Source organism: Cuculus canorus, chromosome 33 (genome assembly GCF_017976375.1).
Source record: "Cuculus canorus isolate bCucCan1 chromosome 33, bCucCan1.pri, whole genome shotgun sequence".
In the NCBI taxonomy this organism is placed as follows: Eukaryota; Metazoa; Chordata; class Aves; order Cuculiformes; family Cuculidae; genus Cuculus; species Cuculus canorus.
Genome location: NC_071433.1, coordinates 1,026,582 through 1,045,713, shown reverse-complemented (window position 1 = coordinate 1,045,713; position 19,132 = coordinate 1,026,582). Strand labels below are relative to the sequence as shown.

General features: G+C 60.8%; 1 protein-coding gene across 1 annotated transcript in view; it reads right to left on the bottom strand.

The window, feature by feature from the left end:
- SHANK1 (SH3 and multiple ankyrin repeat domains 1) overlaps positions 1–19,132 on the bottom strand; it is a 59,067-nt gene that overhangs the window by 19,048 nt on the left and 20,887 nt on the right. Inside the window, 2 exon segments of the mRNA XM_054052300.1 lie at positions 3,555–3,679; positions 7,113–7,362. Of these exon segments, the coding sequence (XP_053908275.1) occupies positions 3,555–3,679; positions 7,113–7,362 (375 nt within the window).

Genomic DNA, 19,132 nt, shown 5'->3' with positions numbered 1-19,132 from the left:
TTGGGTGCCCTATAGGAGGGTTTTGGGTGCCCTATAGGAGGGCTTTGGGTGCCCCATAGGAGGGTTTTGGGTGCCCTATAGGAGGGCTTTGGGTGCCCCTATGGGTGGGCTTTGGGTGCCCCTATAGGAGGGCTTTGGGTGCCCCTATGGGTGGGCTTTGGGTGCCCCTATGGGTGGGCCATGGGTGCCCCTATGGGTGGGCTTTGGGTGCCCCATAGGAGGGCTTTGGGTGCCCCTATGGGTGGGCTTTGGGTGCCCCATAGGTGGGCATTGGGTGCCCTATAGATGGGCTTTGGGTGACCCATAGGTGGGCATTGGGTGCCCCTATGGGTGGGCTTTGGGTGCCCCATAGGTGGGCATTGGGTGCCCCATAGTAGGGCTTTGGGTGCCCCTATGGGTGGGCTTTGGGTGCCCTATAGGAGGGCTTTGGGTGCCCCTATGGGTGGGCGTTGGGTGCCCCATAGGTGGGCTTTGGGTGCCCCTATGGGTGGGCTTTGGATGCCCTGTAGGAGGACTTTGGGTGCTCATGGGTACCCTATAGATGGGCTTTGGGTGCCCCTATAAAAGGGCTTTGGGTGCCCTATGGGTGGGCGTTGGGTGACCCATAGGAGGGCGTTGGGTGCCCTATAGGTGGGCTTTGGGTGCCCTATAGTTGGGCGTTGGGTGACCCATAGGAAGGCTTTGGGTGTCCCTATGGGTGGGCTTTGGGTGCCCCATAGGTGGGCGTTGGGTGCCCTATAGGAGGGTTTTGGGTGCCCCATAGGAGGGCTTTGGGTGCCCCCATATGTGGGCTTTGGGTGCCCTATAGGAGGGTTTTGGGTGACCCTATAGATGGGCTTTGGGTGCCCCTATGGGTGGGCTTTGGGTGCCCTATAGGAGGGTTTTGGGTGCCCCATAGGAGGGCTTTGGGTGCCCCCATATGTGGGCTTTGGGTGCCCTATGGGTGGGCTTTGGGTGCCCCATAGATGGGCTTTGGGTGCTCATGGGTGCCCCCATATGTGGGCGTTGGATGCCCCTATGGGTGGGCTTTCGGTGACCCTATGGGTGGGCTTTGGGTGCCCCATCGGTGGGCTTTGGGTGCCCTATAGATGGGCTTTGGGTGACCCCATAGGAGGGCTTTGGGTGCCCCTATGGGTGGGCTTTGGGTGCCTCTATAGGAGGGCTTTGGATGCCCTATGGGTGGGCGATGGGTGACCCATAGGTGGGCTTTGGGTGCCCCATAGGTGGGCTTTGACTGCCCCTATGGGTGGGCGTTGGGTGCCCCTATAGGTGGGCTTTGGGTGCCCCTATAGGAGGGCTTTGGGTGCCCCTATGGGTGGGTGTTGGGTGCCCTATAGGTGGGCTTTGGGTGCCCCTATGGGTGGGCGATGGGTGACCCATAGGTGGGCTTTGGGTGCCCCATAGGAGGGCTTTGACTGCCCCTATGGGTGGGCGTTGGGTGCCCCATAGGTGGGCTTTGGGTGCCCTATGGGTGGGCGATGGGTGACCCATAGGTGGGCGTTGGGTGCCCCTATAGGAGGGCTTTGAGTGCCCTATGGGTGGGCGTTGGGTGCCCCATAGGTGGGCTTTGGGTGCCCCTATGGGTGGGCGATGGGTGACCCATAGGTGGGCGTTGGGTGCCCCTATAGGAGGGCTTTGACTGCCCCTATGGGTGGGCGTTGGGTGCCCCATAGGTGGGCTTTGGGTGCCCCTATAGGAGGGCTTTGGGTGCCCCTATGGGTGGGCGTTGGGTGCCCCTATAGGAGGGCTTTGGGTGCCCCTATGGGTGGGCGTTGGGTGCCCCTATAGGAGGGCTTGGGTGCCCCTATGGGTGGGCGTTGGGTGCCCCATAGGAGGGCTTTGGGTGCCCTATAGGAGGGCTTTGGGTGCCCCTATGAGTGGGCTTTGGGTGCTCATGGGTGACCCCATAGGTGGGCTTTGGGTGCCCCATAGGAGGGCTTTGGGTGCCCCATAGGTGGGCGTTGGGTGCCCCTATAGATGGGCTTTGGGTGCCCCTATAGGAGGGCTTTGGGTGCCCCTATGGATGGGCTTTGGGTGCCCCTATGGATGGGCTTTGGGTGACCCTATGGGTGGGCGTTGGGTGCCCCATAGGTGGGCTATGGGTGCTCATGGGTGATCCCATATGTGGGCGTTGGGTGACCCATAGGTGGGTGTTGGGTGCCCCATAGGTGGGCTTTGGGTGCCCCTATAGGAGGGCTTTGGGTGCCCCTATAGGTGGGCGTTGGGTGTCCTATAGGTGGGCGTTGGGTGCCCTATGGGTGGGTGTTGGGTGCCCTATAGGTGGGCTTTGGGTGCCCTATGGGTGGGCTTTGGGTGCCCCATAGATGGGCTTTGGGTGCCCCTATGGGTGGGTTTTGGGTGCCCCTATGGGTGGGCTTTGGGTGCTCATGGGTGACCCCATAGGAGGGTTTTGGGTGCCCTATAGGTGGGCTTTGGGTGCTCATGGGTGACCCCATAGGTGGGCATTGGGTGCCCTATAGGAGGGCTTTGGGTGCCCTATGGGTGGGCTTTGGGTGCCCTATAGGTGGGCGTTGGGTGCCCCTATGGGAGAGCTTTGGGTGCCCTATAGGAGGGCTTTGGGTGCCCCTATGGGTGGGCGTTGGGTGCAATATAGGAGGGCTTTGGGTGCCTCTATAGGTGGGCTTTGGGTGCCCCTATGGGTGGGCGATGGGTGACCCATAGGTGGGTTTTGGGTGCCCCTATGGGTGGGTTTTGGGGGTCTCTTTGGGGGTCTCTTTGGGGGATCTCTGGGGGGGGGATCCCCCTTTCCTGGGGGGTGGATTTGGGGCTGCTGGGAGGGATTTGGGGCTCTCTGTGGGGGATCTTTGGGGGTGTCTTTCTTAGGGGGAGGGTCCCCCTTTTCCTGGGGGGGATTTGGGGGTCCTGGGGGGGATTTGGGGGTCTCTTTGGGGGTCTCTTTAGGGGTCTCTTTGGGGGTCTCTGAGGAATCTCTTTGGGGGTCTCTTTGGGGGTCTCTTTGGGGGTCTCTGGGGGGTCTCTGAGGAGTCTCTTTGGGGGTCTCTTTGGGGGTCTCTGGGGGGGGTCCCCCTTTCCTGGGGGGGTGGATTTAGGGGTGCTGGGAGGGATTTGGAGGACCTGAGGGGTCCTGAGGGGAGGATCTGAGGGGGGATTTGGGGCTGCTGGGAGGGATTTGGGGGTCTCTGGGGGGGTGTTTCTGGGGGGGTCTCTTGGGGGGGGGGTCCCCCTTTTCCCGGGGGGGTTTTGGGGTCTCTTTGGGGGTCTCTTTGGGGGTCTCTTGGGGATCTCTTTAGAGGTCTCTTGGGGGATCTCTTTGGGGTCTCTTTGGGGTCTCTTTGGGGGTCTCTTTGGGGGATCTCTGGGGGGGGATCCCCCTTTCCTGTGGGGGGGTCCCCCTTTCCTGGGGGGGTGGATTTGGGGGTGCTGGGGGGGTGTCTGAGGGTGGATTTGGGGCTGCTGGGAGGGATTTGGGGCTCTCTGGGGGGGGTTCTCTGGGGAGGGGGGTTCTTAGGGGGGGTCCCCCTTTTCCGGGGGGGGTCCCCCTTTTCCGGGGGGTGTTTTGGGGTCCCCCTGACCTCGATGAGGAAGTCCCCCATGCGCAGCCCCGCCCTCCAGGCGACACCGCCCTCGTCCACCGATTCGAGATATTGGAGCGCCGGAAAAGCCGGAGTGGGGGTGAACTCCTCGATGGGGGTCTGCGCTGTTTTGGGGGGGGTGGGGGTGGGAGGGGTCAGTAGAGAGCACCCCCAAAAAAAACACCAACAACACCCCCCCCCCACAAGACACCAGGAACCCCCCCCATGACACCCCCAGGAACCCCCCAGAGACCCCAGAACCCCCCCCAAAGACCCCCCCAAGATCCCCCCCAGGAGCCCCCCCAGGACAACCCCAGGGCCCCCCTGAACCCCCAGAACCCCTCAGAGACCCCAAGATCCCCCCCTGAACCCCCCAGAGTCCCCCAGGACCCCCTCAGAGCCCCCCAGAACCCCTCAGAGACCCCAGGAACCCCCAAAGACCCCCCCTGAACCCCCCAGGACCCCTCAGAGACCCCAGGACCCCCCCAAGAAACCCCCAGAGTCCCCCAGAACCCCTCAGGGCCCCCCCCAGATCCCCCAGAGCCCCCCAGAACCCCTCAGAGGCCCCAGGACCCCCCCCAGATCCCCCCAAGAACCCCCAAAATCCCCCCTGAACCCCCCAGGACCCCTCAGAGACCCCAAGATCCCCCCAAGGCACCCCCAGAGCCCCCCCGAAACCCCCAAGATCCCCCCAGAGCCCCCCAAGAACGCGCTCAGAACCCCCAGAGCCCCCAAGACCCCCCCAAGACCCCCCCAGAGCCCCCCCGAACCCCTCAGAGACCCCAGAACCCCCCCAAGACCCCCCCAGAGCCCCCCCGAACCCCTCAGAGACCCCAGAACCCCCCCAAGACACCCCCAGAGTCCCCCAAACCCCTCAGAGACCCCAAGACCCCCCCCCAAGATCCCCCCAAGAACCCCCCAGGAACCCCCAAGATCCCCTCAGAGCTCCCAAGACCCCCCCAGAACTCCTCAGAGACCCCAGAACCCCCCCAAGACCTCCCCCAAGACCCCCCCAGAAGCCCTCAGAGCCCCCCAGGACCCCTCAGAGGCCCCAGGACCCCCCCCCCCCCCAAAATCCCCCCAGGAACCCCCAAGATCCCCCCCAGAGCCCCATAGGGACCCCCAAGATCCTCCCAGAACCCCCCAGGAACCCCTAAGACACCCCAGGAGCCCCCAAGCCCCCCAAATCCCCCCCAAATCCCCCCTCAGACCCCCCCTCAGGACCCCCATATCCCTCCCAGCACCCCCAAATCCCCCCCAGGAGTCCCCAGGCCCCCCAAATGCCCCCCAAATCCCCCCCAAATTCCCCCTCAGGTCCCCCAAATCCTTCCCAGCACCCCCAAATCCCCCCTCAGACCCCCTCTCAGGACCCCTCAGGCTCCCCAATTCCCTCCCAGCACCCCCAAATCCCCCCCCAGGACCCGCCAAGCCCCCCAAATCCCTCCCAAATCCCCCTCAGGCCCCCCTAAATCCCTCCTAGCACCCCCAAATCCCCCCCCCAGGAGCCCTCAGGCCCCCCAAATTCCCCCCCACACCCCTCCCTCAGGACCCCCCAAGACCCCTATATCCCTCCCAGCACCCCCAAATCCCCCCTCAGGTCCCCTCAGGTCCCTCAAATCCCTCCCAGCACCCCCAAATCCCCCTCAGACCCCCCCACAGGACCCCCATATCCCTCCCAGCACCCCCAAATCCCCCCCAGGAGCGTCCAGGCCCCCCAAATCCCCCCCAAATTCCCCCTCAGGACCCCTCAGGTCCCCCAAATCCCCCCTAGCACCCCCAAATCCCCCCTCAGGACCCCTCAGCTCCCCCAATTCCCCCCCAGCACCCCCAAATCCCCCCTCAGACCCCCCTTCAGAACCCCTCAGGACCCCCAATTCCCTCCCAGCACCCCCAAATCCCCCCCCAGGACCCCCCAAGCCCCTCAAATCCCTCCCAAATCCCACTCAGGACCCCCCAAATCCCTCCCAGCACCCCCAAATCCCCCCCCAGGAGCCCCCAAATCCCCCCCAAATCCCCCCTCAGGCCCCCCAATTCCCCCCAGCACCCCCAAATCCCCCCCCAGGAGCCCCCAAGCCCCCCAAATTCCCCCCAAATCCCCCCCTCAGGACCCCCATATCCCCCCCCAGCACCCCCAAATCCCCCCCCAGGCCCCCCAAATCCCCCCTCAGACTCCCTCTCAGGACCCCCAATTCCCTCCCATCACCCCGAAATCCCCCCCCCAGGCCCCCCAAATCCCTCCCAGCACCCCCAAATCCCCCCTCAGACCCCCTCTCAGGACCCCCAATTCCCTCCCAGCACCCCAAATCCCCCCCCATGAGCCTCCAAGCCCCCCAAATCCCTCCCAGCACCCCCAAATCCCCCCTCAGGACACCCCAGGCCCCCCCAATTCCCCCCAGCACCGCCAAATCCCCCTTCAGACCCCCCCCCTCAGGACCCCCCAATCCCTCCCAGCACCCCCAAATCCCCCCCCAGGCCCCCCAAATCCCTCCCAGCACCCCCAAATCCCCCCCAGGAGCCCCCAAATCCCCCCCAAATCCCCCCTCAGGCCCCCCAATTCCCCCCAGCACCCCCAAATGCCCCCCCAGGAGCCCCCAAGCCCCCCAAATCCCCCCTCAGGACCCCCATATCCCCCCCCAGCACCCCCAAATCCCCCCCCAGGCCCCTCAAATCCCCCCTCAGACTCCCTCTCAGGACCCCCAATTCCCTCCCATCACCCCGAAATCCCCCCCCAGGCCCCCCAAATCCCTCCCAGCACCCCCAAATCCCCCCTCAGGCCCCCCCAAGCCTCCCAAATCCCCCCCAAATCCCCCCTCAGGCCCCCCCAAGCCCCCCAAATCCCTCCCAAATTTCCCCCCAGGAGCCCCCAAGCCCCCCAAATCCCTCCCAAATCCCCCCTCAGGACCCCCAAATCCCCCCCAGGAGCCCCCAAGCCCCCCAATTCCCCCCCAAATCCCCCCCAAATCCCCCCTCAGGACCCCTCAGGCCCCCCCAAATCCCTCCCAGCACCCCCAAATCCCCCCCCAGGCCCCCCCCAATCCCCCTCAGGACCCCCAAATCCCCCCTCAGGACCCCCATATCCCCCCTCAGGACCCCCAAATCCCCCCTTAGGACCCCCAAATCCCCCCTCAGGACCCCCAAATCCCCCTCAGGACCCCCAAGCCCCCCAAATCTCCCCCAAATCCCCCCTCAGGCCCCCTCAAGCTCCCCCAATCCCCCCCAAATCCCCCCTCAGGACCTCATATCCCTCCCAGCACCCCCAAATCCCCCCCAAGCCCCCCAAATCCCTCCCAAATCCCCCCTCAGGACCCCCAAATCCCCCCCAGCACCCCCAAATCCCCCCCAGGATCCCCCAAGCCCCCCAAATCTCCCCCAAATCCCCCCTCAGGCCCCCTCAAGCTCCCCCAATCCCCCCCAAATCCCCCCTCAGGACCTCATATCCCTCCCAGCACCCCCAAATCCCCCCCAAGCCCCCCAAATCCCTCCCAAATCCCCCCTCAGGACCCCCAAATCCCCCCCAGCACCCCCATATCCCCCCCCCAGCACCCCCAAATCCCTCACCCTTGGCCCCGCGCAGGACGAAGCCGAAGCCCTCGTTATCCTTTTTCTGCAGCAAAACCGTCTTCTCTTTGATGATATAATCACTGCGGGGGGGGACACACGGACACACACGCGTGTGCAAAGCTTTGCACACGCGTGTGCAAGGCGCACACACCCACCCACCCCCCCCCCTCCAGCGCTGGTACCGCACACGCTTCGCACACGCCTCGCACACGCCTGGGCTGGAGCTGCAGAGGTGCCTTTGCACACGCGTGTGTCACACACGCGTGCACAGACGTGTGTCACACGCACACAGGCGTGTGTCACACGCGCTTTGCACGCGCATCCGAACACCCCCCCATCTCCTTGCAGGGCTGGAGGTGCACACGCGGTGCACACGCGGTGCACGCGCAAACGCGTGTGCAAAGCCCTCTGTCCCCCCAATGTCACCCCATATCCCCTCAATGTCCCCCCATTGTCACCCCAATACCCCCAATGTCCCCCCATATCCCCTCAATGTCCCTCAATGTCCCTCAATGTCCCCCCAATATCCCCCCAATATCCCCTTAATGTCCCCCAATATCCCCCAATGTCCCCCCAATGTCCCCCAATGTCCCCCCAATGTCACCCCAATGTCCCCCAATGTCCCCCCATTGTCCCCCCAATATCCCCTCAATATCCCCTCAATGTCCCCCCAATGTCCCCCAATGTCCCCTCAATGTCCCCCAATGTCCCCCCAATGTCCCCCAATGTCCCCCAATGTCCCCCAATGTCCCCTCAATGTCCCCCAATGTCCCCCAATGTCCCCCCAATATCCCCTCAATGTCCCCCCAATATCCCCCAATGTCCCCCAATGTCCCCCAATGTCCCCTCAATGTCCCCCAATGTCCCCCAATGTCCCCCCAATATCCCCTCAATGTCCCCCCAATATCCCCTCAATGTCCCCCAATGTCTGCAATGTCCCCCCAATGTCCCCCAATATCCCCCCAATGTCCCCCCAATATCCCCTCAATGTCCCCCCAATATCCCCCAATGTCCCCCCAATGTCCCCCAATGTCCCCTCAATGTCCCCCAATATCCCCTCAATGTCCCCTCAATGTCCCCCAATGTCCCCCAATGTCCCTCAATATCCCCTCAATGTCCCCTCAATGTCCCCCAATGTCCCCCAATATCCCCTCAATGTCCCCTCAATGTCCCCCAATGTCCCCCAATATCCCCTCAATGTCCCCCAATGTCCCCCAATGTCCCCCCAATGTCCCCTCAATGTCCCCCCAATATCCCCTCAATGTCCCCCAATGTCCCCCAATGTCCCCCAATATCCCCTCAATGTCCCCCAATATCCCCCCAATATCCCCCAATGTCCCCAATGTCCCCCCAATGTCCCCTCAATGTCCCCCCAATGTCCCCAATGTCCCCCAATGTCCCCCAATATCCCCTCAATGTCCCCTCAATGTCCCCCAATATCCCCTCAATGTCCCCCAATGTCCCCCAATGTCCCCCCAATGTCCCCCAATGTCCCCCAATATCCCCTCAATGTCCCCTCAATGTCCCCCAATATCCCCTCAATGTCCCCCAATGTCCCACAATGTCCCCCAATGTCCCCCCAATGTCCCCCAATGTCCCCCAATATCCCCTCAATGTCCCCTTAATGTCCCCCAATATCCCCTCAATGTCCCCCAATGTCCCCCCAATGTCCCCCAATGTCCCCCAATATCCCCTCAATGTCCCCTTAATGTCCCCCAATATCCCCTCAATGTCCCCCCAATGTCCCCCCAATGTCCCTCAATGTCCCCCCAATATGTCCCCAATGTCCCCCAATATCCCCTCAATGTCCCCCAATGTCCCCAATGTCCCTCAATGTCCCCTCAATATCCCCCAATGTCCCCCCAATATTCCCCAATATCCTCAATGTCCCCCAATGTCCCCAATGTCCCCCAATGTCCCCCAATATCCCCTCAATGTCCCCTCAATGTCCCCCAATATCCCCTCAATGTCCCCCAATGTCCCACAATGTCCCCCAATGTCCCCCCAATGTCCCCCAATGTCCCCCAATATCCCCTCAATGTCCCCCAATGTCCCCCCAATGTCCCCTCAATGTCCCCCAATGTCCCCCCATTGTCACCCCAATACCCCCAATATCCCCTCAATGTCCCCTCAATGTCCCCAATGTCCCCCAATGTCCCCCCAATGTCCCCTCAATGTCCCCCAATATCCCCTCAATATCCCCTCAATGTCCCCAATGTACCCCCAATGTCCCCCAATATCCCCTCAATGTCCCCCCAATGTCCTCAATGTCCCCCCAATATCCCCTCAATATCCCCTCAATGTCCCCCAATGTCCCACAATGTCCCCCAATGTCCCCCCAATATCCCCTCAATGTCCCCCAATGTCCCCCAATATCCCCCCAATGTCCCCTCAATGTCCCCCAATGTCCCCAATGTCCCCCAATGTCCCCCAATGTCCCCCAATGTCCTCAATGTCCTCAATGTCCCCTCAATGTCCCCCAATATCCCCCCAATGTCCCCTCAATGTCCCCCAATATCCCCTCAATGTCCCCCAATGTCCCCCAATATCCCCCCAATGTCCCCTCAATGTCCCCCAATGTCCCCAATGTCCCCCAATGTCCCCCCAATGTCCCCTCAATGTCCCCCAATATCCCCTCAATATCCCCTCAATGTCCCCAATGTACCCCCAATGTCCCCCCAATGTCCCCTCAATGTCCCCCAATATCCCCTCAATATCCCCTCAATGTCCCCAATGTACCCCCAATGTCCCCCAATATCCCCTCAATGTCCCCCCAATGTCCTCAATGTCCCCCCAATATCCCCTCAATATCCCCTCAATGTCCCCCAATGTCCCACAATGTCCCCCAATGTCCCCCCAATATCCCCCAATATCCCCCCAATGTCCCCCAATGTCCCCTCAATATCCCCTCAATGTCCCCAATGTCCCCCAATGTCCCCCCAATGTCCCCTCAATGTCCCCCAATATCCCCTCAATATCCCCTCAATGTCCCCAATGTACCCCCAATGTCCCCCAATATCCCCTCAATGTCCCCCCAATGTCCTCAATGTCCCCCCAATATCCCCTCAATATCCCCTCAATGTCCCCCAATGTCCCACAATGTCCCCCAATGTCCCCCCAATATCCCCCAATATCCCCCCAATGTCCCCCAATGTCCCCTCAATATCCCCTCAATGTCCCCCAATGTCCCCCAATGTCCCCTCAATGTCCCCCAATGTCCCCAATGTCCCCCAATGTCCCCTCAATATCCCCTCAATGTCCCCCAATGTCCCCCAATGTCCCCTCAATGTCACCCAATATCCCCCCAATGTCCCCCAATGTCCCCCAATATCCCCTCAATATCCCCCCAATGTCCCCCAATGTCCCCAATGTCCCCCAATGTCCCCCAATGTCCCTCAATATCCCCTCAATGTCCCCCCAATGTCCCCCAATGTCCCCCAATATCCCCTCAATGTCCCCCAATGTCCCCAATGTCCCCCAGTGTCCCCCCAATGTCCCCCAATGTCCCCTCAATGTCCCCCAATGTCCCCCCAATGTCCCCCCAATGTCCCCCAATGTCCCCCCAATGTCCCCTCAATGTCCCTCAATGTCCCCAATGTCCCCCCAATGTCCCCTCAATGTCCCCCCAATGTCCCCCAATGTCCCCCCAATATCCCCCAATGTCCCCCAATGTCCCCAATATCCCCTTAATGTCCCCCAATGTCCCCCAATGTCCCCCCAATGTCCCCCCAATGTCCCCCAATGTCCCCCCAATATCCCCCAATGTCCCCCAATGTCCCCAATATCCCCTTAATGTCCCCCAATGTCCCCCAATGTCCCCTCAATATCCCCCCAATGTCCCCTCAATGTCCCCCAATATCCCCTCAATATCCCCTCAATGTCCCCTCAATGTCCCCAATGTCCCCTCAATGTCCCCCAATATCCCCAATGTCCCCCAATGTCCCCCCAATATCCCCTCAATATCCCCTCAATGTCCCCAATGTCCCCCAATGTCCCCTCAATGTCCCCCCAATGTCCCCCAATATCCCCTCAATATCCCCTCAATGTCCCCCAATATCCCCAATGTCCCCCAATGTCCCCCCAATATCCCCCCAATGTCCCCTCAATGTCCCCCAATGTCCCCAATGTACCCCCAATGTCCCCCCAATATCCCCTTAATGTCCCCCAATGTCCTCAATGTCCTCAATGTCCCCTCAATGTCCCCCAATGTCCCCCCAATGTCCCCCAATGTCCCCTCAATGTCCCCTCAATGTCCCCCAATGTCCCCTCAATGTCCCCCAATGTCCCCAATGTCCCCCCAATGTCCCCCCATATCTCCCCAATGTCCCCAATACCCCATCTCTGCCCCCCCAATGTCCCCCCTGTCCCCCCCGTCTCCTCTGTCCCCCCCACATCCCCCGTCCCCCCCATGTCCCCCTGTCCCCCCATCCCTCTGCCCCCCCAATGTCTCTCTGTCCCCCCATGTCCCTCTGTACCCCCATGTCCATCTGTCCCCCCCATGTCCCTCTGTCCCCCCAATGTCCCTCATGTCCCCCTGTCCCCCAACGTCCCTCTGTCGCCCCCAATGTCCCCAATGTCCCTCTGTCCCCCCCATCCCTCTGTCCCCCCAACATCTCTCTGTCCCCCCATGTCCTCCATCCCTCTGTCCCCCCCAATGTCCCTCTGTCCCCCCAATGTTCCCCATGTCCCTCTGTCCCCCCAAATGTCCCTCTGTCCCCCCAATGTCCCTCTGTCCCCCCCCAAGTCCCCCATGTCCCTCTGTCCCCCCATCCCTCTGTCCCCCCAAATGTCCCTCTGTCCCCCCAATGTCCCTCTGTCCCCCAACGTCTCTCTGTCCCCCCCATGTCCCCCCATATCCCCCATCTCCATGTGTGTCCCCCCCCCGTGTGTGTGTGTGTCACGACAGACATGGGGGGGGGGGGGACACACGGCGACATGGGGGGGGGGACAGGGATGGAAGGGGGGGGACACAACAGGGACCCCAATGGGGACAAGGGGGGGGGGGCAGGAAGAGAGGGATGGGATTGGGGGGGGGACAGGGATGGGGGGGGGCTGGGGTGGGGATATGGGGGTGTCGGTACCACTGCCCCCCCCCCAACACTGCCCCCCAACACTCCCCCATAGCTGAAACTGTACTGGAAATTGGGGGGGGGGGAAAGGAAGGGGTTAATGGGATGGAAGGGGTTAATGGGGGGGTACTGGGATGGAATGGGATGGGAGGATGGGGGGTACTGGGATGGAATGGGATGGGGGGAATGGGGGGGTACTGGGATGGAATGGGATGGGAGGATGGGGGGGTACTGGGATGGAATGGGTTAATGGGGGGGTACTGGGATGGAATGGGATGGGGGGAATGGGGGGGTACTGGGATGGAATGGGATGGGAGGATGGGGGGGTACTGGGATGGAATGGGATGGGGGGAATGGGGGGGTACTGGGATGGAATGGGATGGGAGGATGGGGGGGTACTGGGATGGAATGGGTTAATGGGGGGGTACTGGGATGGAATGGGATGGGGGGAATGGGGGGGTACTGGGATGGAATGGGATGGGAGGATGGGGGGGTACTGGGATGGAATGGGAGGGGGAATGGGGGGTATTGGGATGGAATGGGATGGAAGGGGTTAATGGGGGGGTACTGGGATGGAATGGGATGGGGGAATGGGGGGTACTGGGATGGAATGGGATGGAAGGGGTTAATGGGGGGGTACTGGGATGGAATGGGAGGATGGGGGGGTACTGGGATGGAATGGGATGGGATGGGATGGGAGGATGGGGGGGTACTGGGATGGAATGGGATGGAAGGGGTTAATGGGGGGGTACTGGGATGGGATGGGGGAATGGGGGGGTACTGGGATGGGATGGGATGGGAGGATGGGGAGGTACTGGGATGGAATGGGATGGAAGGGGTTAATGGGGGGGTACTGGGATGGGATGGGATGGGGGGAATGGGGGGGTACTGGGATGGGATGGGATGGAAGGGGTTAATGGGGGGGTACTGGGATGGAATGGGATGGGAGGATGGGGGGTACTGGGATGGAATGGGGGGGGGAATGGGGGGGTACTGGGATGGGATGGGATGGAATGGGGGTGGGATTTGGGGGTCCCCCCCCCGCCCCGTACCTGTAGATGTACCAGACGCTGCGGCGGGGGGGGGGGGGGTACTGGGATGGAATGGGGGATGATGGGGGGGTACTGGGATGGGGTGAGATGGGGACGGGGGATGATGGGGGTGGGATTGGGATGGAATGGGATGGGATGGGGGGTACTGGGATGGGCTGGGGGGGTACTGGGATGGGGTCGGGGGGGGTACCGGGATGGGGTTTGGGGTCCCCCCCCCGTACCTGTAGATGTACCAGACGCTGCGGCGGGGGGGGGGTACTGGGATGGAATGGGATGGGCTGGAGGGATACTGGGATGGAATGGGGGGGTACCGGGATGGGATGGAGGATGATGGGGGGGTACCGGGATGGGATTTTGGGGGTCCCCCCCCCCCCGTACCTGTAGATGTACCAGACGCTGCGGCGGGGGGGCCCCAGGAGGGGCCAGCTGGAGGAGAGGGGGGGCGGGGGGGGCCCCCCCCATCGGGCCATGGCGACCCCGGGGGGGCTCTGCCCATCGCCCCCCACCCCCCCCGGGACACAACCGCCACCGGAGCCCCGGGTTTAACGCATCCCCGGGACCCCGTTGTTACCGCAGCACCCCAACACCCCCCCCAAAACCAAACACCCCCCCCTTTCTACCCGGACCGGTTATGGCATCACCGGCACCGGTTATGGCATCACCGGCAGCGGCGGCACCGGGAAACCGTCACCGGCGGCGCCCCGGAGCCGTTATGGCATTACCGGGAGCCGTTATGGCATCACCGGGACCGTTATGGCATCACCGGGAGCCGTTAGAGCATCACCGGGAGCCGTTATGGCATCACCGGGAGCCGTTAGAGCATCACCGGGAGCCGTTAGAGCATCACCGGGAGCCGTTATGGCATCACCGGGAGCCGCTATGGCATTACCGGGAGCCGTTAGAGCATCACCGGGAGCCGTTAGAGCATCACCGGGAGCCGTTATGGCATTACCGGGAGCCGTTATGGCATCACCGGGAGCCGTTATGGCATTACCGGGAGCCGTTAGGGCATTACCGGGAGCCGTTATGGCATCACCGGGAGCCGTTAGAGCATCACCGGGAGCCGTTATGGCATCACCGGGAGCCGTTAGAGCATCACCGGGACCGTTATGGCATTACCGGGAGCCGTTATGGCATCACCGGGACCGTTATGGCATCACCGGGAGCCGTTAGAGCATCACCGGGAGCCGTTATGGCATCACCGGGACCGTTATGGCATCACCGGGAGCCGTTAGAGCATCACTGGGACCAGTTAGAGCATTACTGGGACCAGTTAGAGCTCACTGGGACCAGTTAGAGCATCACTGGGACCAGTTAGAGCTCACTGGGACCAGTTAGAGCATCACCGGGACCAGTTAGAGCATCACTGGGACCAGTTAGAGCTCACTGGGACCAGTTAGAGCATCACTGGGACCAGTTAGAGCATCACCGGGACCAGTTAGAGCATCACTGGGACCAGTTAGAGCATCACTGGACCAGTTAGAGCATTACTGGGACCAGTTAGAGCATTACTGGACCAGTTAGAGCATCACTGGGACCAGTTAGAGCCTCACTGGGACCAGTAAGAGCATCACTGGGACCAGTTAGAGCATCACCGGGACCAGTTAGAGCATTACTGGGACCAGTAAGAGCATTACTGGGACCAGTTAGAGCATCACTGGGACCAGTTAGAGCTCACTGGGACCAGTTAGAGCATCACTGGGACCAGTTAGAGCATCACTGGGACCAGTTAGAGCATCACTGGGACCAGTTAGAGCATTACTGGGACCAGTTAGAGCATCACTGGACCAGTTAGAGCATTACTGGGACCAGTTAGAGCATCACTGGGACCAGTTAGAGCATCACCGGGACCAGTTAGAGCATTACCGGGACCAGTTAGAGCATCACTGGGACCAGTTAGAGCATTACTGGGACCAGTTAGAGCATCACTGGGACCAGTTAGAGCATCACTGGGACCAGTTAGAGCATTACTGGGACCAGTAAGAGCATCACTGGGACCAGTTAGAGCATTACTGGGACCAGTTAGAGCATTACTGGGACCAGTTAGAGCATCACTGGGACCAATTAGAGCATCACTGGGACCAGTTAGAGCATTACTGGGACCAGTTAGAGCATTACTGGGACCAGTTAGAGTGTTACTGGGACCAGTTAGAGCATCACTGGGACCAGTTAGAGCATTACTGGGACCAGTAAGAGCATTACTGGGACCAGTTAGAGCATCACTGGGACCAATTAGAGCATTACTGGGACCAGTTAGAGCATTACTGGGACCAGTTAGAGCATCACTGGGACCAGTTAGAGCATCACCGGGACCAGTAAGAGCATTACTGGGACCAGTTAGAGCATTACTGGACCAGTTAGAGCATCACTGGGACCAGTAAGAGCATCACTGGGACCAGTTAGAGCATCACTGGGACCAGTAAGAGCATTACTGGGACCAGTTAGAGCATCACTGGGACCAGTTAGAGCATCACTGGACCAGTAAGAGCATTACTGGGACCAGTTAGAGCATTACTGGGACCAGTTAGAGCATCACTGGGACCAGTTAGAGCATCACTGGGACCAGTAAGAGCCTCACTGGGACCAGTTAGAGCATTACTGGGACCAGTAAGAGCATCACTGGGACCAGTTAGAGCATCACTGGGACCAGTTAGAGCATCACTGGGACCAGTAAGAGCATTACTGGGACCAGTTAGAGCATCACTGGGACCAGTTAGAGCATCCCTGGGACCAGTAAGAGCATCACTGGGACCAGTAAGAGCATTACTGGACCAGTTAGAGCGTCACCGGGACCAGTTAGAGCATTACTGGGACCAGTTAGAGCATCACTGGGACCAGTAAGAGCATCACTGGGACCAGTTAGAGCTCACTGGGACCAGTTAGAGCATTACTGGGACCAGTTAGAGCATTACTGGGACCAGTAAGAGCATCACTGGACCAGTAAGAGCATTACTGGGACCAGTTAGAGCATTACTGGGACCAGTTAGAGCATCGCCAGCACCAGTATGGTACCAGTATGGCACCAGTATGGCACCAGTACAGCCTCAGTGCAGTCCCATCCCAGTACAGCCCAGTACAGCCCAGTATGGCCCCAGTATGGCACTAAAACAGCACCAGTACAGCACCAGTATGGCCCCAGTACAGCCTCTGTGTGGTCCCAGTACAGCCCAGTACAGCACCAGTACAGTACCAGTATAGCCTCAGTGCAGTCCCAGCCCAGTACAACACCAGTACAGCACCAGTATTGGCACCAGTATGGCCCCAGTATGGCCTCGGTGCAGCCCCAGCCCAGTACAGCACCAGTACAGACCAGTGGGGCACCAGTATGGCCCCAGTACGATACCACTACAGCACCAGTACAGCGCCAACGCCCGATATAACTCCAGTACAGCACCAGTACAGACCAGTACAACACCAGTATAGCCTCAGTGCAGTCCCAGCCCAGTACAACACCAGTACGGCACCAGTACAACACCAGTACAGCACCAGTATAGCACCAGTACAGCCCTGGTATGGCCCCAGTACAGCACCAGTACGGCACCAGCACCCAGTACAGCACCAGTACAGCACCAGTACAGCACCAGTATGGCACCAGTACGGCACCAGCACCCAGTACAGCACCAGTACAGCACCAGTATAGCACCAGTATGGCACCAGTATGGCACCAGGACCCAGTATGGCACCAGTACAGCACCAGTACAGCACCAGTATGGCACCAGTATGGCACCAGTATGGCACCAGCACCCAGTATGGCACCAGTACAGCACCAGTATGGCACCAGTATGGCACCAGTATGGCACCAGCACCCAGTATGGCACCAGTATAGCACCAGTACAGCACCAGTACGGCCCCAGTATGGCCCCAGTATGGCACCAGTACAGCACCAGTACGGCCCCAGTATGGCACCAGTATAGCACCAGTACAGCACCAGTATGGCACCAGTATGGCACCAGTATAGCACCAGTACAGCACCAGTATGGCACCAGTACAGCACCAGTATGGCACCAGTATGGCACCAGTATGGCACCAGGACCCAGTATGGCACCAGTACAGCACCAGTACAGCACCAGTATGGCACCAGTATGGCACCAGTATGGCACCAGTGTGGCCCCAGTATGGCACCAGCACCCAGTATGGCACCAGTATAGCACCAGTATAGCACCAGTACAGCACCAGTACGGCCCCAGTATGGCACCAGCACCCAGTATGGCACCAGTATAGCACCAGTACAGCACCAGTATGCACCAGTACAGCACCAGTACGGCCCCAGTATGGCACCAGCACCCAGTATGGCACCAGTACAGCACCAGTATAGCACCAGTACGGCCCTGGTGTGGCCCCAGTATGGCACCAGCACCCAGTACAGCACCAGTACAGCACCAGTACAGCACCAGTACAGCACCAGTATAGCCCTGGTACAGCCCCAGTACAGCCCCAGTACAGCCCCAGTATGGCACCAGTATGGCACCAGTATAACCCCAACACAGCACTGGGACAGCACCAGTATGACACCAGTACAGCATTAGCACCAGTACAGCTCCAGCACAGCTCCCAGTATAAACCAGTCCAGCACCAAGACGGCACCCAGTAAAGCACCAGCTCCCAGTATAGCTCCCAGTACTGCACCAGTACCACCCCAGCAACCAGTACGGCACCAGTACAGCCCAGTACAGAACCAGTATGGCACCAGTACTGCCCCAGTACAGCCCAGTACAGAACCAGTACTGCCCCAGTACAACCCAGTACAGCCCAGTACAGAACCAGTACAGAACCAGTCTGGTACATCAGCCCAGTACAGCCCCAGTACAGCCCAGTACAGCCCAGTACAGAACCAGTTTGGCACCAGTAGAGCCCCATAACTGCCCCTCTGCCCCATAACTGCCCCTTCAGCCCCATAACTGCCCCCCAGCCCCATAACTGCCCCATAGCACCTCAGCCCTATAACTGCCCCCCCAGCCCCATAACTGCCCCCTTCAGACCCATAACTGCCCCATAACTGCCCCCCCAGCCCCACATCTGCCCCATAACCAACTGCCCCATAGCACCCCAGCCCCATAACTGCCGCTTCAGCCCCATAACTGCCCCACAACCAACTGCCCCATAGCACCCCAGCCCCATAACTGCCCCATAACCAACTGCCCCATAGCACCCCAGCCCCACAACTGCCCCTCCAGCCCCATAACTGCCCCATAACCAACTGCCCCATAGCATCCCAGCCCCATAACTGCCCCATAACTGCCCCCTCAGCCCCATAACTGCCCCTTCAGCCCCACATCTGCCCCACAACCAACTGCCCCACAGCACCCCAGCCCCACAACTGCCCCACATCTGCCCCATAACTGCCCCTTCAGCCCCATAACTGCCCCATAACCAACTGCCCCATAGCATCCCAGCCCCATAACTGCCCCATAACTGCCCCATAACCAACTGCCCCATAGCACCCCAGCCCCATAACTGTCCCCCAGCCCCATAACTGCCCCATAACTGCCCCCCCAGCCCCATAACTGCCCCATAACTACCCCATAACTGCCTCCTCAGCCCCACATCTGCCCCATAACCAACTGCCCCACAGCACCCCAGCCCCATAACTGCCCCATAACTGCCCCATAACTGCCCCATAACTGCCCCCCCCCCCGACTCACCCCACCTCCTCCGGCCCCATAGCGCCCCATGGGGGTCCCGCAGCACCCATGGGTGCCCTCGGCCCCCCGAAACCGCCGTTGTGCCCCGAAGCCACGAAGTGGGTCACGAATGGGGGGGGGGGGGGCGGGGGGGAGGGGACATTGGAGGGGGGGGGGGGGGAGGGGACACACAAAGTGGGGGACACACAAGGACGGAATGAACCGGGACAGCTCCTGGGGGGCCCCTCCGGCACTGCTTGGGGGGGGGAGGGAGG